Below are 26,993 nucleotides of genomic sequence, written 5' to 3'. Positions count from 1 at the left end.
GTGCCCATACAGAGCTGGCAGTCCCCATCTCTCCCACTCACCAGGGGCACGAGGAGTGGGGTGAGATGGAGCGCAGAGGACAGTGATGGGGAAGGGGAGCTGGGACAGATGCGGTGTGCCCCTTGCTCCTTGCACAGAGGTTGTTCCTCCTCGTAGAGGGAAACTCACAGCGCGGAGCGTTCTCCAAGCAGCATCGCCTTTAACCGAGTGCGCAGAGCCTAACTTCCCAGCACCGCAAAGGTTCGGCTCCGCTCTGCAGGATGAGCAGCTCCGTTAACAGGGCTGAAGGAATGTCGTCTCCTCCTCAGAAGCAACGTAAAGCCCTCTGCTAGGACAGTTCCTAACTTTCCTTTCCCCGCCGGCTCCCACTGCAGTGTCAACAAGAGGCTGTTACGGATAGGAGGGACGGACAGAGAGAGGAAGGGAGGGAGAGGGAGGAGGAGGAGGAGGAGAAGAGGGAGGGAATGAGACAGGCAGAGAGCTCGAGTTACCGCAGCCGCATCAGTGCCGTCCCCGGGCTCGCCCGCAGCCCACGCGGTGCTGGAGGCGGCCACGTACGATGGGATAGTGGAACTGCTCGGGGAAGGGCCGGGACACCGCAGGCAGCGCCGTCCCCCGCATTCACCGCAGCACGGCCCTACGAGCCCGAGGATGTGCCACGAGCGTGTGAGGGAAGGAGCGCGGCTCACCCGGTGCAGGTACGGCCATGTCCGGGGATCTCGTTTGTGCACTGAAGATGGGGATCGCCGAACCTGGTGGGCTTTTGGTTGGGAGAACAACAGAAAAAAGGGCGGTGGGCACGGACCTGATGGCTTTGAAGCGTCGAGTCAAAGTGCAAAACGAGCTACCTGTGATGTCCCCAGCTGACGGCGAGTTCATCTGAAGGCTCGAGATTGAAGCATCCATCCTGCAGTAAAACGAGCAGGAGGTGCGCCCTGGCACAAGGGGTATGTGGGCTGGTGGGACAGCTGTAAGAGATCTCACATACCGGGCCATTTAGGCTGTGGTTTAGTACATTTTAGCACGTTCTGGCTGCCCATGAACCTGCCCCCAGCTGCAGAGCTTGAGTTGAGTTTGGGAGGACGGGGAGCAAGGTTTGGCTGTCCCATGCTTTTGTTGAGAGCTGGGAGAAAATTCTTAAAAATAAGGGGATCCACGAGGTAGAGACAAATAATTAAAGGAAGCAGCCACTGGGCTTGATGCCGCAAATACGTACAGTCAGCAGTTGAAAGCCAAATATTTATTTACGGAGGATTTCCTGCCATGAACACCTCGCGGCAGGGTTTAGTCCCACTGCTCTGTGCTTTCATCCCACCAGCCAAAAGGGGGAGCTGGGTGCTGAACCCCTGGGTTGGTTTTTGGAGGCGGCTAGAGCAAGGAGAGGGCATGAGCTGCTGCTCCTGAGCTGCTTATGCCTTGGGCAGGAGCCGTAGTGTGGTGAGAGCTATAGGGTGGTGGGAACTGTCGGGGGGAACTATATGTTGCCCTAAATTGTTAACTTCCAAAATACTGGCTTGCCGTTTTGGTAGACATGTAAATGCAAATGTTATGTTGATAAGGGAAAAATGAAGCTCCAAACACTAAACTGACAATGGTGCCAAGAGGGAGCATGAAAGGAATGGGCAGAGAAAGGCACAAGCACTAGGCTCACCTACTCTGTGCAAGTGCTGCTTCTAGTAAAAATAGGAGAAAGAAACCCACATCTCAAGTGCAATGTCCTGACAAGTCCTCATCCCACAGTGGCAGTGGCTGGGCGGCGAAGCACTCTGTAAAAAATTTCAATGACACTGGAATGCCTTTGTTGGTAATTTTTCTTGGTTTGGACATTTTTTTACAGTCTGCATAATTACCTCTTCTCCACATTGCTCTTTTCCTTCCTTCTCCCTGTATCTTGAGATTGCTTCTGAGGGAGAAGAGCAAGCTTTGTCCTGCCTCAAATATCATTTTCAGTTTTATTTTGCTTTTTCATTGTGATGAAAAACCCAGCTGTAGGACTGCTTATAAATAAGGGTGCAAGAAAAGTGAAAAAAGCATCTGAACAACCCTCTGAGACACAGAATTTGATTTTGGGTGGAGCTATGTGGAGCCAGGAGAAGGACTCAGTGGCCCTTATGGGTGCCTTCCAACTCAGGATGTTCTGTGATTCTATGACTCTAAGTAATTTCTTTGGGGGTGGCACAAACTCATCTGCACAATTTTTGAATCACAGTGCTCCTGCAGATAAGTAAACCGGGCTTTTGGAGCCATAGCAGTAAGAGCAGAAGGAAGAAGGAAGAATTGTCCTCGTTGCTTTATTTTGCTGTGAGGGTAAGAGGGTGGCTCTGAGTTTGGTTTTACTGTTCAGGACCCTGAATGACATTGGATTGTACTGGGGGAGGCCGCACAATGGGTGCATCCAATAGTGGACAGCCCCCTACCTTTGGTATGATCAGCAAATAAAACAGTAATTGCATTATGCTCACCAATTCATGAGGTGTTGGGAAAAAAATAAAATTAAAAACGCTCATTAGCATCAGAGGTAAACTGAAGATTGGGGGATTGTAGGAAGAGAGTCCACTGGTATTGAAGAGAATTCCAGAAAGCAGCATTTGGTATAATGGAGGTGAAGGGAGCACAGAGACAGAAAGCAAAGGTTTTTAGACTGATAGTTGGGAAAAAGGACTGCTAAGATGAGTGAAGGTTGTGTGAGGGCAAGGAGGCAGCACAACGAAGGAGCCACCATCTGCCCCTGTCATGAGGCAGGACCTTGGCTAGGTGCTTGCTAGGACTGCGCAATTAGTAAGGCTGTCCCAATATCCTCCTGAAGGGGGAAAAGCACTGGCCTCAGGTGACAGATTGGGTTAATTTTCTTCCTAGAGGCTCATATGATGCCATGTTTGGGATTTTTGATGAAAATAGTTATGATCATACACCGATCACTGTTGTAGTTGTTGCTGTGCAGTGCCTATGCAAAGCCAAGGATATTTCAGCTCCTCACATTACTTGCCAGGGAGGAGCTGAGGGCGTACCAGGAGCTGGAGGGGACAGAACCTGGATAGCTGACCCTGACTGGCCAAAGGGATGTCTTGTGCCATGGGTTGTCATGCTCAGCAATAAAAGCTGGGGTTAGAGGAGAGAAAGGGATAATTAAGCTCCGTTATGTTGCCTTATGTGGTACTAAAACCATCATTCAGAGAAGGAAGTGGTGTGAACTGTTCTTTGAAAGATAGGAAGAGATAAAGGACTGCAGATGTCTATTATAAAACTGCCTGTGCTGCAGCACAACCATAGGAGATCTAGAGCAAGCTAGTGTAATTTTTCAGAGATATTCCTCCATTATTGAACTTTGGTCATGGATTTTCTTTGATTTTTACAAGAAAATGTTCTCTGCTTATTACTGCATATTACAACTGTAATAAGAGTGTTGAGGCTGTGTTGATTGTGCTGCTTAAAGATACAGTTGTATGCACATATCTGAATGCAGATTCTATATGTCTAGGATTTCCTCAGTATGAGCATTAATCTAGAATTTAACATAACTTTCAAATCTATTTTTTTGTCAAGAACTATTAAATTCTTCAAAGCTGGACTAGTTTCTTCTGTTCAGTTTTAAAGAAAAAAAAAAAAAAAAAGGTGTTTATTATTAAAATCCAAAGAAATAAATAAAACCAGCGCTATCCTCTCTGGACAGCTGGTTCCAGCACCTCACCACTCTCTGTGTAAAGAATTTCCCCCTAACATTTATCTATCTTCTCTTCTAGTTTAAAAACATTTCCCCTTATGCCATCATTATCAGACTGTGTAAAAAGTTGGTCTTCCTGTCTATACGCTCTTTTTAAGTACTGGAGGGACACAACGAGGTCCCCCAGGAGCCTTCTGCAAGATAAACAAGCCCAGACCACTTGACCTTTTTACACAGGAAAGGTGCTCCAGCCCTCTGAACATGCTCTTGTCTTCCTGTGGGCCCACTCCAACATCTCCGCTCCTTGTGCTGATGGCCCCAGGCCTGGATGCAGTACTCCGGGTTGAGCCTCACAAGGGCAGGGCAGAGGGAGACAATCCCTTCCCTCTCCCTACTGCCCACCCCTCCTGTGATGCAGCCCAGGGTACAGTTGGCCTTCTGAGCTGCAAAAGCACACATCCAGCTTTTCACCCCCAGAAGCCTTGAGCCCTTCTCTACAGGGCTGCTCTCAAGTTCTTCTCTCAGTCTGTACACGTATCTGGGGTTGCCTCAGTCCAAATGTGGTGTCTTGCACTCGAACTTGTTGAACTTCATTAGGTTCACGTGGGCCCTCTTTTCAAAATTGTCTGGGTCCTTGTGTCCTATCAACTTAACCACTCAGCTTAGAGTCAGCCATAGTGTAGTGTAGCTGATAATTTACAGAACAGGGGGATGTTTTGGATGGGCAAGGTTGGGGACGTTGGTGACTCTCTGAGGGCCTTGGCAGCAGCTTCCCACCCTGGGTCCTTTTTCAGGAAGGATGCCCAGCTGAAACCTCACCGCAGCAGCTCAGGAGGCCTGGGCTCTCCTCCTGGTTGTGCAGCGGGTCTTTTCTGTGGCTGCTAGTGAATTCACTAATCACTGCCTGGTGCCATTTCCTTGTTCATAAATTGCTTTTGTCTTTCTGGAGGTCCTGAGGTTTATCTTAAACGTTAACATCTTCCCCTCTCAGACCCCTCTCCCCATGTATGACCCAAAATGGAGGCCCAGGGTCTGCTGGGGAGCAGCCCTGAGGTTGATGTGCTTTTGAAACACAAAGCGCACAGCTATCTGCTTCCTTGTCCCTCAGGCTGTTTAACCTGCAGTGCCATCTGCCCCGCATGGAAAAGCCAATATTTTCTTTAAATGTTTTTCCATTTTAAAACAATAGCGAAAAGCATTCCTTGGAGGGGTGGGACAGAGTCCACAAGTCTTGTTCACGTGGCCTGTATCTTGTCCTGGTGACAATCCCGGAATAATGGGAGTAAAATACTGCTGCACGTGAAAACAAATAGAGAAACGCACCCATTCAACTAACCAACATCCCCAGTATTAAATAAAGTGCCTAGCAAGTCAGTACTTCCTTGACAGAAACTGGCACGTATGAAGCAGTAGAACAATATCTTGCTTAGACTTGCTAATCAACTGACAAAAGGAGAGAATCCTGACATTGGTGAGAGGTATCAGGGAGGAAAAGCCTTCTTATGATCCAACAGAAAAACCAGAAGACAACACTTCCTGCCTGTTCTTTATTCAGTTTCCCATCCTCCTTGCCTTCCAGTCTTGACATTCACTTTGGATGAGGACGTTGTTAATACATGCTGCTGTGCATGGTATTCTCTGAGTTGAAAAGAGACGTTCTAAAGCGCTGTGAAGATGACATTTAGCCCCACCACCTTGGCTGCTATCCACACTGAGTTCCTGTGGTTGAGATGGCATCGTGGCCTGACTCACCTATCATGGGTGGCCCTGTGTATGTGGGCACCAAGCAAAGAGGCAGGACTCAGCCAGCACTTCAAGGGAGCATGGTATGGCCAGGTGTCCGAGGATGATGTTTCATTTTGAACAGAAGTCAGTTGGGCTAGATGACAATGATCAAAGAAAGAAACCTGGCTGCCCAGCAAGGGGACAATTTTTCCTTCCCTAGCAGCGTTGGCCCAGCTACTGCTGAGCCCTCTGTTTTCCCAGTTTTCACCTTTGATAGATTGAAGGTGATCCCTGCTCTCCTAAAATGCTTGTGTTTAGGAGCATTATTTTCTGATATGTTAAATTATCTAAGTATATTCAGTCCCTCTCCTGTGTCCTGCCAAGCTTCTGTGAATGCAGTTTAAAGGCTTTGTTCCAGGGGAAATAAAAAATTAACAAGTATTAGTAGTGGTTACGCCAGGGCACATACTACTTTTGGCTCTTAAGAAAGGCAGTTTGAAATAGCTCTGCTGTCTTTAGCTTTGCGGTGCCTGAGGCTCCTACTCCTCTTTGCATGTTTAAATCACACCCGTGCTTTTGGGTGTGCAAGTGGTGATAGCAACTGCTCGCCTCTCTCTTGTACAAAGTGGCAACTCCTGCTGATAGCCAGATGTGCTTTGGGCACGTTGTGCTTTGGGTCCTTCACTGTTCAACATGTGCGACATGAATGAGAATCTAACACTTCATCATTCACCAAACTCAGCAGTGTGACTGTAACTTCGACCCAGAAAAATTAAGCAAACTTTATTTCTTTAAATTTTTGTTTTGAATCTTTTTCTCGTGGGGACTCTAGACCTACTTACCTTCTCTGCTGCAGGCCATATTGCTTTTCCTGATCCATATGCTGTGTAACCTTGATCTCTTGGTGCTGTTTAAATAATTATACTCATTAACAGATCTGAAGGAGGTGTTATTAACTTTGATGGAATAACTAGGCTCAGTCAGATGAGTTAACGTGACCCATTCACAGTGCAACATGAAGAAGTTTAACAAAGGTCAGTGTTGTAAGCAGAGTCTCTAGCAAATTTGCCCACCATGGCAAACTGTCATGGTGCTTGGGAGGCCTCCTGGCACAGCAAAGATGGCAAATAAATTCTCTCATTCTCCTTGTTTGCTGAAAGGAATGAAATTTAAGGAGGTTATCTTGGTGAGTTCTGGCAAGCTCAAAGTTTTCCTTTTGCTGCTTTCTAGATCACTCTGACAAGAAGTGGCTCCTGGTGCTCCAACAAAGGGCTGATCCTTCAGCCTATGAGGACTGTGGTTTGTCTAATGTGATTCAGACCTATATTATTGTAAGATCAATAAGTATACAGATGTTGTAAAGTATTTGATGATCAGTAAGTATACAGAGCAATTAGGCTTAGTAAGATTATCACGTTGGAGAAGATAATCAAAGATAAGTGGAAAGTACTCACCAGTGTTGTAGGCTTGCAAACAACTCCCCAAGAAGGAATCTCTAGAGAGAGAGATCCTTCCTTAGTGGCTGTCAGCCCCTAAATGGGATCTAGGAGAGGTAGAGCCAGGCTCCTCCCCTTCCGGTCACACAGTTGAATTGCCTTCACCTGTGCTCCTGCAGTTGACTCAGTGCTTGCCTCAGATGGTCAATCAGGTTCAGACTGTGACCCAGCAGTTCCAGTACAGTTGTCTTCTTCTTTTCTTCCTTGTTCATTTTAGGCATGTGTCAAGAGACAGCACAACTGCAGGCTGCTGTGACTCCCATTGCTCTGGTCTCAGGCTTTAGTACAAACTCCGTTGGATCTACACAGAGCCTTAACACACTCTGCTGGGCACGTTAAACAAACCACTCTCTAGGATATGAAACAGGTAATTTTTCTGCAGTGCCCTACATAAAATACTTGGCAGTTGAAGTGACGGGAAATAGAAAAAGCTTTGAGATAATTATAAACTGCAATTTCTGACTCAAATCAAAGAGAAAACTCAGACCTGTGTTGTGATTTAACCCGGCGGGCAGCTCAGCACCACACAGCCATTCGCTCACTCCACTCACAGTAGGATAGAGGAGAGAATCAGCAAAAACATAAAATTTGTAGTTGAGATAATGACAGTTTAATAGGACTGAGAAGGAAAATAATAATGATGATGATGATGATGATGATAAAAGAATATTAAAGATGAGTGATGCACAGTGCAATTGCTCGCTACCTACTGACAGATACCCAGCCAGTCCCCAGGCAGTACCTCCTCCCCACACCTAACCCCCACTTTTATTGTTCAGCATGACATCCCTTCTGTCAGTTTAGGTCAGTTGTCCTTGTTCTGTCCCATTCCAGCTCCTTGGGCACCTTCAGCTCCTTGTTGGTAGGGCAGCGTGAGGAGCTGAAATGCCCTTGGCTCTGTGTAGGCGCTGCTCAGCAACAACTACAACAGTGGTGGGTTATCACCTTTGTTCTCATCCTAAATCCAAAACACAGCATCATACTGCTACTAGGAAGAAAATTAACTCTCCCAGCCAAGACCATTTCAGTATCCATGCCATCTATGTCATGATCAGATCCCACACTTTCCCATTATCATTCCCTTAGTCTATGGGCTATCTCTCTAAAATGTCCATACAGTTTATTTAGTCTATAACTTTGGGCTCCCTCCATTACCATGGTCCTTCTGGGCAGGAGATGTGGTGTGTGATGTTGGATTGTTGCATGCTGAAGCCAGTTCTGGTTCCCATTACCACAGTTCTTTGATTGGTTACATAAAAATTGTTTTTTTCATTAATTTGGGTGATTCTTGTTGATGAGGCATATAACAACCCAAGAAGTGATGATATACAGTACTGTATAGCAGTTGGCATTATATAATTCAAATTATTGGCTGTTTTCACCCATCATCAAATTTCTTTGAGGTACACACTGGACTTCACCATCCTTTTGCATTACTCATCAAATACACCTATGTCCTTGAGAAAAAGCAATCTCACAAATGGGCTTGCCTTTGCCTGAGGCAGGAATAATCCAGACTGTCTTGCCCAGCACGTCTTCCACATGTACCACTGGGATTTTTTCTCTTCTGCAGTATGTAGATATTTTAATTGGGCAGGGTCAGCTCTACTGACAGATTCTTAAGTGTTATCTAACCAGATAGTTTTTTGGTAAATGTGTAACCCAGTGCTTGAATGTCCCAGCACCCATTGCTCTTAGTGTAGTCTTACCCAGGTTTTTATGAGGTTGTTTTGGAAATGAGTCTCATTGTTTGACTGAGTTCTTTCTGGGGTGCCGTGCCACCACAGGCCTTGCTTTTCAAGGCCCAGGATAGTATTCGGGCAGTGGCATGGGGCATGGGATCTGTTTCCAACTGTTTGGTGGCTTTCACCATTGCAAGCACATTGTGTTTGCCATGGTGAATTTGTGGGAGTGTGGTGTAACCCACCTGCTAGGTTGCCCCATATTTATATTTCAGCTGCCGTCCTCTGTGCCAAAGAGACTTTATCTTCTTGGCTTGATTAATCACAGCACATATTTTACATTGTTGGATAACCTGTGCAATAGTGTCCACAGTCAAGTCCATCCCTCAGTCCTGAGCCCATCTATATGTTGATGGCCTTTCTTGATGGCCTGAGGTTTCATGGGCCCACTGAACTGGAAATTATTATGTTGCCAGTCCAGATTTACCTTCAATCCTAGTGGCTCAATCCACCTGCTGGTTGTCTTGATTTTCCTCAGTGGCTCAGCTTTGTGGTACATGGGCATCCATGGGATTTACTTTTACAACTACATTCTCTACCCAGACAGCAATGTCTTTCCACACTGCAGTGGCCTAGATGGGTTTGCCTCTGTGCTGCCAGTTCTTTTGCTTCCATTGCTGTTACCACCCCCAGAGGGCATCTGTCACTATCCATGAGTCAGGTAGAAATCATGGGTTGAGATAAAGACAGTTTAATAGGACAAAGAAGGATGGGAAAATAGTAATAATAAAAAATATGAAAGCAAACAAAATAAAGTGATGTATAATGCAGTTGCTCACCACCTGCTGACAGATACCTAGCCAGCCCCTACTAGGGGAAGAATATTAACTCAGACAAAACCAGGGCAAGTGTTCTGCCAAAGGATTTTCTATAAAACTTAAGAGGTTTTGATGCTATAATAGTGGGTGCTCTTCAAAATAATCAAGAGAAAAGAGGTTGATTACTATTAAGTCTACACTGTTTTCTAGACCACCTTCTGTAGACTGTAACATCTCCAGGACTCTTCCATGAAGATAAGTCTGTAGAAGCTGGAAATCTTGAATCATAGGCTGTACTATTTGTTAGATGCAGACCAAGGAGAAAAAATACAGGGAAAATCAGATAATTTAGAAACTGTAGCCCTTGTCACACCTAACCTGTGCTGTAGAACAAGATGCTTTAGACTGGATGGTGATGGTTCTGCAAAATGCAGTCATGGACATGTTTTGCTAGTTAAACATGACAGAAGCAGTTGTTCGCCAACCCTTCTTTATAGAATAGCAATTTTCCTAGTAAATACAGGAGGAAGAGCATCCCATCCACCCTAGGTTGGATGGGGCCCTGGTCAGCCTGAGCTGGTGGGGGACAGCCCTGCTCATAGCAGGGCTTGGGGCTGGGTGAGCTTTGAGGTTCCTTCCAACCTAAGCCATTCTATGAATTCGGTGATGTGCAGGACAGGGACAGTGGGAAAAACTGCAACACAGGAAGTTCCATACATACACGAGGAAGAACTTCTTTACTGTGAGGGTGACAGAGCACTGGAAGAACATGCTCAGAGAAGTTGGGGATTCTCCTTCTCTGGAAGTGTTCAGGACGCATCTGGATGCTTTCCTGAGTGACTTGCTGTCGGGAACCTGCTTTAGCAGAGGGGTTGGAGTATTTCTGAAGAAATTTCAATGGGCGTCCATTAAGGGAATGGCTTGTGTGAAGGGCTTCTGGATGTACATATGCTGGGAGTCTTGCTACGGAGCAATGGCAGATCCTTGAGCAGCATCATGAAAGCTGGTAACAGGAGCTAACCCATTTTGAACAAGATGGGTTGTTTCCTTGTTCTTAGAACATCATATGTAGAAATGTGTTTATATGTGCATGTTTTTTTATTATAGCTAAACTCTCATGCAAACTTACATGTATATTTATTTAAAACAGTTACTGAGATGATCGTAAGACTACTGTATGCTATGCATAGTTGAAAAAATACAGATCTGAGAAGTATTCAATGTAAAGATAATTTAAATGCAAATATCAGAAGAAACATGAATTTGGTAGGTATTTTCAAAAATGCTTATTGAATCTTTAAAAAAACATACATTTCACTGTGGAAGGAATTTCAGCAAATTAGGACTCCAATTCTACTCATCTTGTTTTTGTGGGTACTTATCAAAATTACTGGGATCATTCCTATTGATAAGTAGAGTTGAACTTACTGTCTGAATGTTAAAATGCATTTAAGTCTTTAACACATAACCTATTCATTGAGTAAAAAGGAAAGAAGTTGGAGGCCTCTGTCTGCATTTGAGAGGAAAGCACTGGTGTGGCTTGGGGAGTCCAGGCAGAACATTCCTGGTCAGAAGACAGAGATCAGATTTTCATGAAATCTACAACTCTGAGGCTTCCCAGCTCCATTTGTTTTCTTTTTTTTTTTATTTTTGTTTTTTTGTTTTTTTGTTTTATGGGAAACCAAATAAAATTATAAAATTTGCTGTTATAAAGTGGGAGAAGAGGAATGGAATGCTTTCCTCCCAGTAAAAATTCTCTCACTCTAGTTCTCTGAAAGAGGAGCTGGTGAGCCATTTGGTCATGTACTTAGTTACTCAACCATTGGAATTTTCTCAGTTCATTTATGGAGGCATGTAATTCTTTTTGGCACTGTGATCTGTTTGGCTTTACTTTCATTATTTTTCTCTCTCTTACAATTTGTACTAGGCTTGCAACCATGTATGCAGCACATTGATATGTTACAAAGATGAATGAGCTGTTATTCTTCGGGTCTCCTTCCTCTAAAAGACAGAGAAGTGCAGACCACTCCCTTTTCATGTCAATATGCCTTAGTGAGTCACTTACAGTCTGCAAAAAGAGAAATGTCCCAGTAACCTGACCCACTGCTTTGTCTTCTTTTTCCAAGCAGCTGGCCCAATGTCAAACATACCGCTCATAGCCCCTCCAGCAGCAAGATCAGGAGCGACTTCTGGATCTGTGCAAGAGACCAGCACGATAGATGAAGACTGGAGGAACCTGGTTGGTTATGCCTGTTAATTGGCCAAGGCTTGCTGTCTTCAGGACCCAGACATTTTTCAAATAAATGGAGAAATATGGTATTTAAAACTTGTATTACTGTTATTTTCTCTCACCTGGCATGCGTGTCACTGCTGATGGGTCAAAGGCATGCTAGGTAACATGCTTAGTGGGGAAATGTTGATGGTAGGTGGGTGGTTGGAGTGGATGATCTTGGAGGTCTTCTCCAATCTTGGTGATCCCATGATTCTATGCTGAAAGTAATAAGGAAGTGTGAAGCATCAGCCAGGGTGACCTGGTATCAGTGAGCCCTCTTGTGTTAGTAATTGAGGATATACTGTCTTGGGGGCAGGCTCAAGGAAGAACAAGTGAGAATTTGGCTGCCAGCAGCATGTCTTGTAGGAACTATCCTCAGAAAAATGTGTTTGGGCAAATGCCCTGAGACAGGTAGCTTTCAAAAGGGATGACCTAGCTTTAAAACCCTACGCAGTGAATTTTGTATGCAGCACTGAAAGGAACAAGATTTTTTAAAATATACCATTCTTTCTTGTTTATTTCAGATGGATTTCAGAAAAATCAAGGTGCTTGTTTGCCTTGTGGGGCTCAGCTGTGGCAGCTTATATTATTTTTACATGAATTTGACCGGACTGTCTGTATTCTATGGCAAAAAACAAAATTGTACACTACAAACATTTCGGAAAATTGAAGAAAACTTCTTGCAGCTCCCAGATATAGACTGCCGTAAGGACCCACCTTTCCTTGTACTACTTGTGGCATCCTCATGTCAAGACATCGATGCCAGGATGGTCATCCGGCAAACCTGGGGGAAGGAGAGAACGGTGGCTGGCAAGCATCTAGTGACATATTTCCTCTTGGGAACCCCTGTGAATCTTAGGCAGCAGGCTGACATCAGTGCTGAAAGCCAAAAATACAAAGACATTATTCAAAAGGATTTTATGGACACATACTACAATTTGACTTTAAAGACCATGATGGGAATTGAATGGGTTCACCAGTTTTGTAACCAGTCCAGCTTTGTGATGAAAACTGACACAGATGTGTTTGTCAATGTTTTTTACCTCACTGAGCTGCTTCTAAAGAAAAAGAGGAAAACAGGGCTTTACACAGGCTTTGTGAAACTGCATGAGAAACCCATAAGGAAAAAAAAGAGCAAGTGGAATGTGAGGATAGAAGAATACTCGGGTAACACCTACCCACCATTTTGTTCAGGGACTGGCTATGTTTTATCCACCGATGTTGCTAGTCAGATCTATCATGTTTCAGAGAGCATTTCATTCATCAAACTGGAGGATGTGTTCGTAGGACTGTGCCTTGACAAATTAAAAATTCAGCCTGAGGAGCTTCATTCAGAACAGACATTTTTTCCAGAAAAGATTCCGTTCTCTGTTTCTCGTTTTAAGAAAATCGTGACTTGCCATGAAGTAAGCTTATCCGAGCAGCAGAGCTACTGGAATCATTTAGTGACAGAAGAACATGCGAGAGTGCTCTAGCACCTTCCCTGATTGAATTAACAAACTGAAATGCTTTGAATTTACAGGGCCCCAGCAAAACTCACAATTAATTCTAGATCCATTACGTCGAAGACATTTCTTACGGTTTTAGTCCCCATTTCTGCCTCAGAGCATTGTAACATCTTTCTCTCCCATTCCTTTCTACCTCTTTCCATCCCTTCTTTACATAAGCAATTTCTTTTTTTTTTTTTTTTTTTCCTTTTTCTGGAAGACAGGGGGGCCACAAAGGTGCCTTCTCCATGGACTAGCTCTCAAAATCATGCTGCTACTGGACAGGGAGTATTTCTGCGGTGCAAAAACAAACAAAAAACAAGGTACTTTCATTTAGAGAAAATAATTGCACCCTCTTTCTGATCTCTCTTAAGAGATTACTGCATGTGTTTCCATCTGGACAGGCATTTAAGAAAAGTTGCTTGTAGCTGTCAAGATGTTCCCCTCCTGGCATAGGGTACTGTAGCCATGCACTTGCAGAACTGTGTAGTGGCAGAGATATCCCATTCAGCCTACACAGATTTTCTTTCTGAAGTGGAAGAATTTGCCCATGAAGAACTTTTGGGACAACTTTAGGTATAGGAAGTCACTTTATTAATGTGTAAGACTACTGCGTTATTTCCTTATGCGTGCCTGCCAATGGAAATGATTGTGTGATAGAGCTGGATCTATATCACAGAATCAACCACAGACTGAGGCTGGCAGTGAACTCTAGAGGTCATCTGGCCCAACCCTAGCTTCAGCAGGGACTTTCAGGGTTGGGTGCTGTATGGGAACTACTGAGTCACGGCCTGAACCTCTGATTGATCACCTGAGACGAGCACTGAGTCAGCTGGAGGAGCACAGGTGAATTGCCTTCACCTGTGCTGCCGGAAGGGGTGAAGCCTGGCTGCACCTCTCCTAGACCCATTCAAGAGCTGGTTACCAGTGGGGAAGGATCTCTTCTGGAGATCTGCTCTGCTGAAGTTTTGTAAGTGAGCCTAGGATAGGGGTAAGCTTTCTATTTATTCTCCTTTTGTTATCATAATCTGCTAATCTGCTTTGCTAAGCTCTCTTTGTTTATTTCATAGTTATAACATCCAAATATTCATTGATTATACAGGTGCTAGGCAGCTTCTGAAGCTCTCCAAGAAGGAGACTCCACAGCCTCTCTGGGCAACCTGTGCCAACGCTCTGTCACCTGTACATCACAGAATATCCCTTACTGTAGGGAGATAAACAGCCATGCATGATTAGCAAGAAAAACTCAGAACATCTTTAGGATATTTTAAGGTTTCATAAATAAGGAGTTGAACCCTTACAGCAGATATGGTGGAAAATACATTTGGGTTCTGGGAAGGGAATAAGGAGTTCATAAAATCATGCCTTATGCAGTACTCCTATTTCATTGAATTGCACACAAAGATCAGTTTTGCTATCAAAGAAGTAGTAAAAATGTGAAGTTGGAATACAAGTCTTATGAGGAGCAACTGAGGGAACTGAGATTATTCAGTATTGAGAAGAGAAGGCTCAGGGGACACTTTATCACTCCCTACGACAACCTGGAAGGAGGCTGTGGAGAGGTTAGCCTCTTTTCCTAGTTAGTAACTATGATAGGATGAGAGAGAATGGCCTCAAGTTGCATGGGGGGTGTTCAGGTTGAATATTAGGGAAAACTAATGCTCAGAAAGAGAGGTGAGACACTGGCTCAAGTAAAGTTAGGGGACTAATGGGTAATTAGGATGGGTGAAAAAGCAAGTACTGTCAGCCTTCCTGAGACTTTCTGAGGAAGTCATATGGAAAGATCCAGCAACAAAAACAGCAAGGAGTGATTAGATGTTTTGGTCTTTCAGGGTTTCCATGACATATTTCCTAATAGAATTTCTGAATTAGGATTATTGTGATACAACATTCTGTTAGTTTGGTTTTGTTTATTTTTCTTATTTCTGTTCTTTTTATTTATCTTAGTGACAGTTGTGTAAGTGTCCTTTTTCACTTCCCTGTGCCTGAAGAGCAGGATGAATATTTTCAGCAGGAACAAGCCCCATCCTGATAGATGTTGAGAGTGCATTTTTTTCTGACATAAAGTAAATGAAAGTCATGCGCTGTTTTTTGGCAGCTGATAATGAAAAAAAATTTTTTTTTTTTTTTTTAGAAGAATAACCTGCTCTATTTTAAGTTGCTCATTCAGAAAATAGCTACATGTATGGTATCAGCAGGGACATGGCTAACCAGGTGGTTGGGTAGGTAGCAAAGGAGATGTTTGCCTTCCCCTAGCACATACATCCAGGTTGAACCAAAAGCACCTCCAGCTTGGAGGTGTATCTACTCTTGGACTTAAAACCCTGTTATAGCACACTTGCTTTTGTTCCAGCCTTCAGTAGGTGCAAAGGCTTAGACTGAACAAGCCTAACAGCAGCATTTAAGTCATTATTATTTCCATGTAAATTGTAGAAATGTCATTTTTCTTTGCTGTTCATTGTTTGTCATTATTGTACCCAAGGTGCAAGCTTGCTATTGTACTACTGGAATTACTGCATTCAGTTCTGAGGCTCCCAGCATAAGAAGGACATGGAGCTGTGCTGGGTGGTCCAGGGCAGAGACACAAGGATGTTCCTCTCTGAAGTAAGGTTGATGGAGCTGGGCTTGTTCAACCTGGAGAAGAGGAGGCTCCAGAGAAACCTTATAGTGGTGTTCCAGTACCTAAAGGGGGCCTACAGGGTCTGCAGCTGAGGATAGACACTTTATCAGGGAGTGTAGTGATAGGACAAGGTATAACAGTTTTAATGCGAAAGAGGGGAGATTTATAATAGGTTTAAGGAAGAAATTACTTGCTAAGAGTGTGATGAGGCACTGGAACAGGCTGTCCAGAGAAGCTGTGGATGTCCCATCCCTAGAGGTCAGTGAATGGCCTCAACTTGTGCCAGGGGAGGTGCAGATTGGTTATTAGGAAAAAAGAGAAGGAATGGTGAGGCATTGGAACAAGCTGCCCAGGGAGGTAGCGAAGTCACTGTCCCTGGAGGTGTTCAAGAAATGTAAAGATGTGGCACTGAGGGACATGGTTTAGTGGGCAATACTAGTGATAGATAGTTGGACTAGATGATCTTAGAGGTCTTTCCCAACCTTAATGATTCTGTTATTCTAAGGCAAATTTAAGGAAAAGTATTAAGTACAAATGAATGCTTTCATGTCTCTCTCAGTTCCCAGGCTTGTAGAGTAGACAGTGCAGCTTAATGTTTACCCTGGCCTCTTCTGGTACTCAAGAGAAATACTCCTAGAGCCCCTTGTGCATCTCTCATCCCTTCTGTTCACTGCAGCATGTGCTTCACTTCCACCTCTGTGCCTGGCACCAGCTGTCAGGACCAGTCCAACCAAACTATCCCAGAGAGCCTTTGGCTAGGCAGATGAGTTTGCTTATTATCTTCCACTTGGTGTTGTGATTCAAGAGGCATATGGCTCCTGGGATGGTGCTGCTGCTGGTCTTCTGTCAGGCTGAGCTTGTGGCCAAAGGATAAAGTCTCCCATTAGGAGACCGCTTTGTGGGATGTCTGATGTTGAGCAGCATTAAAATCTTACTAAAATCTTACATCTTACTTGAACAGATTGTGGCCTTGTATCATTGCAGAGATGTTACCTATGACGGCAGGCTATGCTAGCTTTCTTGTCTACAGGTTTTATTTTAGTTCAGGAATGTTGCTAACTAATTAGGGAAGATGATGCTACTCTGTGTTAATCGCATTTGCAGAAGCTATCCCTATATTTTCAGGGCTAAGTTCATTGTTACTGTACCATTTGTTGTTAGGTCCTCAGGTGTGTTTAAACAAAACACTCCTTTCTGGATGTTGTTTCCAGGGAGCATATTTGAAATTTCTATGAAACCTCTGCAGGATGCCTACAAATTACTGCATTTGTAATATTTTGTCCCCTCCAAATATATGTTGTTACACATTTAATGGCCTAACTGAAACATTTCCCTTGCCACTACTAAGTCTGCAATAAGGAGAAAATCAGTATAGAATGAAATGTGATGGATTTAGGTAGCTTGTTCCCATTCTCATTGCAAATTAGTTTCCAAAGTGGACACTTCAGGTTGCTGCACATTAATTTTCTCAACATATGATTTTCTGTTAGCTCACATAAATTAGAAATTGATTTCATAATCCTTCCCATTCAGTATGTTACTTCGAATAAGAATGTAATAAATAAATAATTAATTGTATAGTATGATTCTGCTGTAAAAGATGATTTAAGAAAACTAACTGGTTGCACATAAGGCAAATTTATCTGTTTATTCAAATGCAGCCACTGAGCTTGTCAGTTTATATGTATCAGCTAAATGAAACTAGCTTTTGCTGCTTAGGCCATGGATCATGGCTTTTAATACAATCAAAACTCTTTAGTAGTCTTTTGCCAAATTATGTGTATTTTTCTATGAAAGGCCACCAGAGAAAGATTGGAAATATAACTAAGACAGCAAACAAAATACTGCAGTGTACATCTACTTATCTCTTTTTAGGTTTTTATAGATTAATACAAGAACTGAGATAAATTGTTAGCAGTTTATCTGCACAAATCTAGAATTTTTGTTTCTTGGGAAGAAAGATCATTAAATTAACTTTTTTATGAATAGATTTAGAAAGTTACTCTGAAAAGTTACTCCAGCACTTCTCACTGAGTAACAAGGACTGCAGGAATCAACGGAGCTGTTAATGTCTTAGAGAGGTTAAGTGTGTTTCAGCATACATACAGTATATTTCCAACACGAGATGAGTTTTGGAACACAGAAAAATAAGTACATTTTTTGCAATTCTAAGCATCAGTTAACCTGATCTCAACTTAGGTTAGGATTTTCCAATGTGTCCATGAAACATACCTGATTCAGCACTACTGAGGAGGCATTTGCCCTTTCTTTTTTTTGAGAATTTGAGAAAGACTTTTGCAATCAAACATTTGCCTTAGTAAAAGCTGAGTGGGATACAAGGGCTAACTGTCTATCATGGATCTGGCAAGGACGTTATCCTTCTTGGATGTGTCCAGGATACTGGGTAATGTTAATAAAATACCATGTGATAATGTTTGCATTATTTGCATAGAACCTAAGAATGTTGATCTAACCAATGTATGGTATTTTAGTAAACTATTTTGTTACCAGAAATCTGTGTGTTAACTTTTTTTTTGTGAATGTATTATCATTTTGGTATGTAATTAAGTTAGGAGGCTTGTTCTTTTTTCAGTCACAAAGGATTTTCTCCCCTAAAATACTTATTTTGTACTTCCTAAAGTAGGAGTTGTTGGTTCTTCTTCCTAAGGCAAGCACAAAACTCCTATGAATGACAAAGTGACTGAGAATGGGAGTACTTTCCCAAGAATTAAGCATGCAGTCGTGCCACACAACTGTCTTGTCATTAACGATCTGCACAGGGTGCACCTCTAAGTCAAAGGCATCTGCAAACAAAGCCTTATAAGCCAGCAATGATTTGAAAATGGATTTTTGTTTTCAAAATGACAAGAGTGTCAAGTGCACGATTATTAAAACCATAACAAAGACATGTATATGCAAGGCATAGGACATCCAGCCCCAGAAAACAGGCCTGTATTTTGCACAGATTCTGGCTGAGAAAACATATTTTTTTCCAAGTCTGATAAGATAGGAGTGCAAGGCTATCCTTTAGAAAAAGTTTGTTCAAGTATATTTTCTCTGGAAAATATAATTAGACAGTTTCTTTGGTTGAGAGATCTTTTTGCCTCATGTTTCACAAACTCAAGAGTCCATTAATGTGGAAAAAAATCCAAGTCCCATCTCTGGATCTCTGCAACTGAACCATTTTCTGATATCTCTTGCATCTGGCTGCTGATCCATCCTGACCTTGTTTAATATATGGCTCTGGGTGCAGGGTGAGAGACACGTGTAATCAGCTTCCTATTCTTCTGTTGCCAAAAGCACTTAGGAATCAGAGCCACCATTACACTTACAAAATGTCGGTGTACAGCTGTAGGCGCAGAATGTCATAAATTAGTTATGTGGTGTGATTTACACCTCCAGCTTGTAGATCTTCCAGGCAGCTACATTCCCTTCATGTTTAATTTAATCATTATTGCTGCAACAGTGATTGTAAGTAAATGTTTGACTCTGGTGCGTAAAGGGACCTGAAGGCTTTACATGTGCTTCTGTTAACAGAGGTGCAATGAGGGAATTACAGAGCGAACAGAGCCTGGAGGCAAGAGTAGGAGTGAGCTGCTGTGTATGTGAGCAGTGCAGCTTGCTCCTGCTGGGGCGAGGAGATAGCTAAGGAGTTGGTGCTGGTGGGGAGAGCTTAGTGCTGGGGTGAGGATGTGTGAAGGCACCAAAGGCTGTGCTCTCCTGGTCCCTCAATAGTGAAATACTGGCACAGGCTGCCCAGAGAGGTGATGGAAGCCCCATCCCTGGAGACACTCAAGGCTGGATGGGCTCTGAGCCTGATGTGCCTCTAGGTGTCCCTGTTCATTGCGGGGGAGTTGGCCCAGATGGCATTTAAGGGTCCCTTCCAACTCAAATGATTCTGTGATTTTGAAGGTCTTGTCCCCTTATTCTTAGGCCAAGGCCTGCATGCTTTGCAGTTATGCCATGGAATGGAACACTGATGTGGAATACAGATGAAAAACCATGAAACCACGACAAGGTACAGCTTGAGGGGGAGGATGTTTGCTGCCAGGGACCACTGTAACAGAGTGGTATTGCCTTCTTCAGCTTTGCTGAAGAAAATTGTGTATGGGGTATGGGAGAAGAGAGATTGGAAATTTCAGCCTAAAAATACGTAAATCTTCTCAATATTCTTGAAGATTTTCAGCACTCACAGGTTTCTTGACCTTCTGGGGGATCTTATTTTGCATATGAATTGGTGTTTGATGTCATAATAAATTTTACTGTAGGTAAGAGAAATCCTAAAGATAGCAGTGAACACAAACAAAGAGAAGCTGAATGTGTGGAACTATCTCTGCCAGGGATTTATGTTCTCTTACTGCAAAAGAACAGCTTTCAGTCAGATGTTGTATCACAAGTACAGCACATAAAAGACATGATTTCAAAGAAAATAAAATGTCCGTCCTTTTTGCTTTGTGATCTTAACCGATTGCCTAAAGGGAGCAGTTTGATGTCAGTCATAAGGCTGTATTTCATGAAAATGCAAACAAGACACAGCTCTTCCAGTGCAGTGCTGACTTTTATGGTGATAATCTACTCTCTCATCATTACAGTGTCAGTTTGGATCACGCCTGTAGGTCACTTAGGGAATATTCATTAATATTCTATTTTCAGAAGTGTAAGTGTTAACATTTCTTATAACTGGCAACCTTGTAAAATCATCAGAAATGAAAGAGAAAGGGTATAACTTCATACTCCCCTGGCAGTTTTTCTGGCATTAATTGTGGGATGTCTTGTGGGATTTGTAGCCTTGGGCTAAGCACTTGTTCATGGGTATTGCAGAAGAGGTTTGTGCACCATTCAAGCTTCATGTCACTGATTGATAGGTATCAAGAGCACCAGGGCTAAGGCAGCTCTGGATAGAGCTGCACTTTACCTAATCTCCTTGAAGACTCTGATTTTCCATAGGGAGGCATTCTGAAATCATGACCCTAAGCAATAATGAAAAGCAATAATGAAAAATGTAACAGTGAGTATTGTAAGTGTACAAAATGATGCTTACATTTTCTTGGCATGCTATCATGCATTACAAAGTTCCTTAGAACAGGCTGAATGATAATCAGGGCAATTAAGCTAACAATTTGGATCAGAGACGAGGCACTTCTAAAGCTGAAGTAAATGTTGCTAGGAGAACTGATCTATTAGAGTGCACTAAAAATTTCCTTCTCAGATTTACACTCCTCTTATCAGCACCAAAGCTGCATCTTCTTTCATTCTGTGAATAGCTTACTTACTTATTGTTGCCTGGATTCCATGCTGAGTGTTTTCAACTGTTTCAACATTTCCTGAATTTAAGACATTTTCATTTTACCAACTGCAACTCATCACAGATTTCAATACTGGAGAGAAGGAATGCACCTGCTGAAGTGGAAGCAAGGAGTAGTTCAGGAGACCTGGCAGGAAAGTGCTGGAGAACAACAGTCATATAAGTAATACATAGAGGAAATGATGTGGTCCTGTTGCTTCTGGAGATTTTCCTCTAGTGCATTTGGGTTCCAATTAAGGAAAATAGTGAATCAAAGCCTCAATTTGGTCACTATAGCTAACACTAATGTAAAACTGTTGTGAATGAGAAGTATGCCTTTCAGACAATCAAGTATTTTGAAAAACAGTAGAGAAAAGGAGTAAGAGTGTAGAGAAAGAAACAAAAATGAGGCAGATTTAAAACAGCCAAGCTTAGCATCTCCTTGGCCTGATATGCTACTAAAGAGAAGGGTCACATACTCATGTAGGTAAGAGGCAGCTAATTCAGTCTGTAGGTCAGCTTGTCTCCTACCTCAGCCTTTTCTAAAGGTTTCAGCTCTTAAACTATTCTCCATTTGAGGAAAGAACATTTGTTTTTTGATGTGCAGCTATTTCTAAGAATCTTTCTAATGTTCAAAACACTTTTCAAGCCAATTTTCATGGGAAAATGAAGAATTTTATTCTCGTTTCTAGCACTGATCTCAAATTAGCTTTGGTGTTGTATCTCTAAGTGCTTCTTCCTTATTTCAATGCTTCTGATCATACTTTCTTTGACTCAACTAAGTAAGCTAAAGTACAGCCTGGAAGTGCATGGACTGGTGATTTCTTCTGCAGCATTCTTGTTTGTTAAAAGTACTCACAAATGAAGGTGTCTAAATGCTTTTCAGTTTCCATCATCGCAATTTGTTCAATTCTCCTGTGAGGAATAAAAAAAGTGCTTATGGCCACAGTGACAATGACAGAAGCCTTCAGTAAGCAACACTTTAAAAGTCCATTTTGCTCAAAGTGTGGGTTGGCACAGCAGGTTGTGTAGACATATGTTTCAGACTAATGCAACTGAGAACAAAAAATTTTGGAGGATTGCTCCAGCAGCTTACACATTTGAGTAGCTGCAAAAGAAATGACATGGTGTACAAAATGACTTTGGAAGAGTTGGAAGAAAATGGGCAAAAATCCTCCCACTCAAAGGGAGAATTGGAAAGAAGTGTCTAGAGAAACTAGAGTGGGAGGTAGGAATCTGCATGGTACACAGGCTGATGATTCACAAAATGATTTTCCATTTGCAACAGGCTAGCAAACTTAGGACGTGATCCTTCAAATATTCATGAGCATGGGTAGTCTTGTACATGCACACTGTTCTCAGTGGCTGGGGTTTTGTACCTTTTACCATGCTGTGTTATGTCTTATCCCACACACATCCTAACCAATGCCAATGACTGCATCACGATTCTATGGTTCATTAGAAAAATCAAAGTGAAAAAAGAACTAACAAGGTCAGTGAGAAATAAATAATAAAATATTAATACATGTGTTGGCTGCCTAAGCAGCCCTGGGGAAAACAAAGGACATTTGAATCCAGTCACTGTGTAGCAGATGCACCCAAGAGGATTGCAGCTGATAAGTCCAAGCCAGCAGTGTGTGGGTAGAGGTGACAGGTGCTTCCCTGACAACTCCCACTTGTGTCCAATCCAGAATGAGACATGCACATTGTGGGTGCTTTAGGCCACTACTGTGGGCTTCAACTAGTATTCTTTGCACTGAGGAGGCGGGGAAGAAATGCCTGCAATTGGGGCCAGCATGCTACATGAGGAAACAGCAAAAGCAGTAATGTGCTGAACGGAATACTTTATAAGGAGCCTTATCTCTTGTATAGGTAGAGGTGACCTAGTGAAACTGTGAACCTGGGATGCTGCTTGCCTTGAGTGTTCTCCTAGTCTATTCTGGGCAGTTGTAGTCAGGTTAGTTTCTCATAAGGTGGGAAATGTGAATTTTAAGACCACTTTAACCTGAGGAACTTCAGACTCAGAATCCCGACCTTCCAGGTGAGCTCCTCACCAAGGAGGAGCATCAGCTGGGCCTTTGGATGCAAAAACCTCCTCCCAAACCAGCACTGTACCCAGCATGTGGCAGCTGACCCTGTTTTGAGAAACCTCGCAATGCTCCAAGACCTTCAAAGGCTGTTTCTTTCACTCCCTGTACTCCATCTCTTCCAAAATGACTGCCACCTCCTCTGTGTGGGTCCTAGTGGCACTGATGCTCATATAAGTTCAGATCAACTCAGATTCTGTGTAAGAATACAGATTTATATGTGTTGCCTCCAACAGTCTGCCTGGTTTGAGAATGATAGACCTCAATGGAGATGTATGCTCAAGCATCTGCTTGGCGCCAGTGTAACTGCGCAATTTTAGGTGCTCAGACACATCGTCTGGTAGGTACTAACATTTAAAGCATTCATAAACTGGGAATCAATGTTCATCTCCTGTGAAAAATGAGCCAGAGTGCAGCAAAACACAATTTGCTCCTTTTGGTCTGTTTTTTGAGGCCAAATCAGTTAGAAGCTCTCCAATTAAGAAAAGGACATGGGAAAAATGCTATGTTTGAAAATTCCTTCCAAGACTTAGGGATGATGTAGTGCTTTTCTGAGGTTCACAGCCTTGTTGTCTCTCAAAAAAAACATCAGTGTCAAACCATCTTTAGTCCTGCAGAGCACTTCAGTGTTAGAAAGGGGATTCTAAGGACCCTATGTTGGATATAGCTAATGCAGTGACGAGTATCTATTGCCGTTTATAGACCTCAGGACCACTTAGGTTTTTGAAATCACTTATTTGCCAAATTTCTACCTCTTTCGATGTTTTTACTAGTTTGTGAAAATCATAATGGGTGTTGTATGCATCTTTATATATGTACATGCTTAAGGATATGGCCAATCTACAGAATATCACAGATTGCAGTGTGGTAATGAGACAGCTGATCAGCCTGTGATTAAATGTTGCGGCAGAAGTTGCAGCACAGATGTAGCAACATGCCATCTGAGGGACCTTAATAAGCTTGAGGATTGAGACAAGACAAAAACATCTTGAAATCCAAAGTGATGAAGCACCAAAATCTGCAACAACCCTATATAGGTTAGAGGTATAGGCTGCAGTTATATCACCTAAGTGACAGTGGGTAGGAAACTTGCTGGAGACCTAAGGGAACTGAATACCAGGGTGAATACAAGCCAACAATACCCTCTCATTGCAAATATGGCAAACCATGTACTAGATCATGTTTAGAGATGAGTTTCCAGCACGTTCAAATAAACTGTTATGCTCCTCTACTATGCACATCTGGAAACCTCTGTGTGGTTTTGTGCCCCTCAGTTCAAGTAGGTTGTGGAGAACCTACACAGGGTCCAGGGGCAGGAGATCAAGTGGCCAAGGCTCTAGAGTACAGCACTTGTGAGGAGATGCTAAGAGAGCGGGCTTTAGTCTGGTACAGAAGAGGCTAATGGGTGATCTATTAGCAGCTTAAATCTACCCAAAGAGCAATTACAAAGATGACAAAGCCTATCTCTTCTCTGTAGTGCCAAATAGTGGTTTTGTACAAGTTCTAAATGCAGCTATTATTCTTTCTGAAGCTTTTTACCAAGAATTATCTTTATTAATTGTGAGAATCCTTCTTTGTTTTTTGGCTCAAAGCTTGCTTTCTGAGGTATTTCTTGTGATAAGACTCTGAGTGATTTGTTGAGGAGGCAAGTGATGGGTGCTAACCATGTGACAATCGATATCGCTTTGGGAACATTTGGAAGCCCCTTCCTCCAGAGCTGCTTGCTCTGTAGAAGACTGGAAGAGAGTGCTCAGGAGTGTTCACTGGTGGAAGATCTGGCCTGTGACTAAACCGCTCCAGCTAGGTGTGGGAAAATTGGGGAACGATACCATCGTGTTCTGTGAGAAACAGGACGCAGATGGGCACCCCTGCTCCCTCTTATCTGCTGGCAAGGCCCGGAAGATGGGAACAAAGGAGTTTCTGCTGAGATCCCAGAGCCAGAAGCTGCCACTCAAAGGAGAGCTAACTCGACCACTTTGAAAGCATTGAAAAGGGGCCATCATCGCCATGGTCGTTGTTGTTGTCAATAGAACAACAATGCCCGACGACCCACCACTACTGAAGATCAAAGATGGAACTAGGAACCTCGCTGGATCCATGGTGGTGACTATATCCCTCTTGCTTCCTATAAGGACTCCTTGCTTCTTCTTTTCTATCTTTTCTATTGGCCTCCTTCCCTTCCCCATTACCCTAATTCATAATAGTGTCCGTCCTCCCCTTCCCCATCTCCCTGATTAAGATTTGTAATAAACTGGTCGGACCAACATTTGAACCGTTGTTTCTTAATCTCACGCTGGGTATACAGATATTAAAAGAACCTCATCTCTCTCCTATAAATTGGAGTGAGATATTAATCCAAACCAAAAACCAGTCAATCCATTTTAACCGCTTTTTCCACTTGGGTGACCTGGGATGGAATCCACTTATTAGATGCTTTCTCTTTTCTTCCTCTATTTTTATTTGGATGGAAATCAAAATATTCATAGAAGTTATCTAAGAGTACAGTTTTGAAAGTGGGGATGAAAGTGTTCAGATGCTCATCTGAACACGAGTGTGACATTTCAGATTTTTAAAAAAGAGATACATGGAAAAGCAAAGAAATAAAATGAAAAAATATAATTGCTTAGGAAATTATAGGAAGTCTAATTGTTTTGCTGTTGTTTTAACTAGTCAGGGTGATATTACTTTTAGTAAAGTTTCTGAAATGCAGTTTTGGAAATCAATCAAAACTCACCAAACAGAATGTTTCCTTTCCCTTTGCTGATTTGAATCTTCTGTCAGTTTGGCATTATTTTTTACTGACTAGAAATGTTACTGTGATTAGTGGGATATATAGTTCAGGAAAATCATATGTCTCTTCTTTATGATTTAGGCTTTCTGGCAGATTGACTCATTAGCAATACTTCCTGATGTGTCACAGCAGCTCAACTTACTGGCCTGGAGGATGCAGTCAAGGTCTCAGAGGAAAGAAAGCTGTAGTAATAGCAAGAGCATCTCTCATAAGACTGCACTGCAGCTTTGGTGACCATAAGTGACTATACATGTTTCAGAAAAAGGTTTGACATAACCCCACAAAGAAAACAAAATATTTCAGAATGGATATGCCAGAAAAAAGTGTGATTTAATCCTGCAAAGAAAAACAAAATTCAGAATCAGAGATCCTTATGGGTGCCTTCCAACTCAGGATATTCTGTGGTTCTATGAAACTTGCACGGGGCCCATTTTGTCAGTGCTGAGGGTAGCACCAGGCCTGACCCTCCTTCAGCAATTGCCTGGATTCCCCTCATGGCCCAAGTGCCCATCTCAGCTTCTGGGACCATCATTCCCTACCCTAGCAATGCTGCAGGCTGTCTCATAAGTGTCCCTTGCCCAACCTCTTGCCCAGTCCTCTTGGCACCATGTCGTGGCACTGTCATCTGCCGTACCACCAGCCCCATCTCCCAGACCAGAACCCCTGGATTCACACTGGTTCTTCAGGAGCTGTGATGGCCTTTCTGCCCCTGGCTCTGGGGAACATCAACAAGAGCACAGCTGCTGTGGGGCACCTCAGCTCTCCCAGGCCCATGGGAGTCCTATTGGGCCGCGTCTGCTCCCCACTGTGTTGCCTGCAGTGCTGCGACAGACGAGTGTGCTCCGATGCTAACACACAATCTCATGGCTACAGAATACAATAAATAAATGTTGTTACAACCTGCACAGATGGCACGGCAGCAGCCCTCTGCTGGGACATCAGGTGTCGTTGCCAATCCAGCTTTTCAGGTCAGGACAGCACGTAACTCACTGCCTCCGGCCCGTCATCAGCATTACGTGCTTCCTCCTGCAGGACTGGTTAAATATTAACACCACAATATGCATATCGGG

The 26,993-nt window shown here is 43.0% G+C and overlaps 1 protein-coding gene and 1 long non-coding RNA gene across 7 annotated transcripts; one reads left to right on the top strand and one right to left on the bottom strand.

Moving 5' to 3' along the window:
* The first annotated feature begins 464 nt into the window (after window positions 1-464).
* B3GALT5 (beta-1,3-galactosyltransferase 5) lies at window positions 465-13,977 on the top strand. Of its 4 annotated transcripts, none has more exons than XM_042867562.1 (4): window positions 465-698; window positions 7,100-7,249; window positions 11,512-11,698; window positions 12,179-13,977. In XM_042867562.1, the coding sequence occupies exons 3-4, from the start codon at window positions 11,696-11,698 to the stop codon at window positions 13,127-13,129; spliced, it is 954 nt and encodes a 317-aa protein (XP_042723496.1). In that variant the 5' UTR covers window positions 465-698; window positions 7,100-7,249; window positions 11,512-11,695; the 3' UTR covers window positions 13,130-13,977. The 4 variants fall into 4 exon arrangements, with proteins under 4 accessions (XP_042723496.1, XP_042723497.1, XP_042723498.1 ...); XM_042867563.1 differs by having other exon boundaries at window positions 11,509-11,698; XM_042867564.1 differs by lacking the exon at window positions 7,100-7,249.
* On the bottom strand, window positions 10,209-26,944 carry LOC122177824. Of its 3 annotated transcripts, XR_006178169.1 has the most exons (6): window positions 26,824-26,944; window positions 21,905-21,960; window positions 21,035-21,161; window positions 12,372-12,533; window positions 11,735-11,872; window positions 10,209-11,577 (listed from the first exon to the last, which is right to left on the bottom strand). It is a non-coding gene; the product is annotated as an uncharacterized LOC122177824 (long non-coding RNA). The 3 variants fall into 3 exon arrangements; XR_006178167.1 differs by lacking the exon at window positions 21,035-21,161; XR_006178168.1 differs by lacking the exons at window positions 21,035-21,161; window positions 21,905-21,960.
* Window positions 26,945-26,993: the final 49 nt, after the last annotated feature.

Source organism: Lagopus leucura, unplaced genomic scaffold (assembly GCF_019238085.1).
Source record: "Lagopus leucura isolate 7727_CA_CO unplaced genomic scaffold, USGS_WTPT01 Super-Scaffold_100001, whole genome shotgun sequence".
In the NCBI taxonomy this organism is placed as follows: Eukaryota; Metazoa; Chordata; class Aves; order Galliformes; family Phasianidae; genus Lagopus; species Lagopus leucura.
This window is presented reverse-complemented; position numbering and strand designations above follow the sequence as displayed.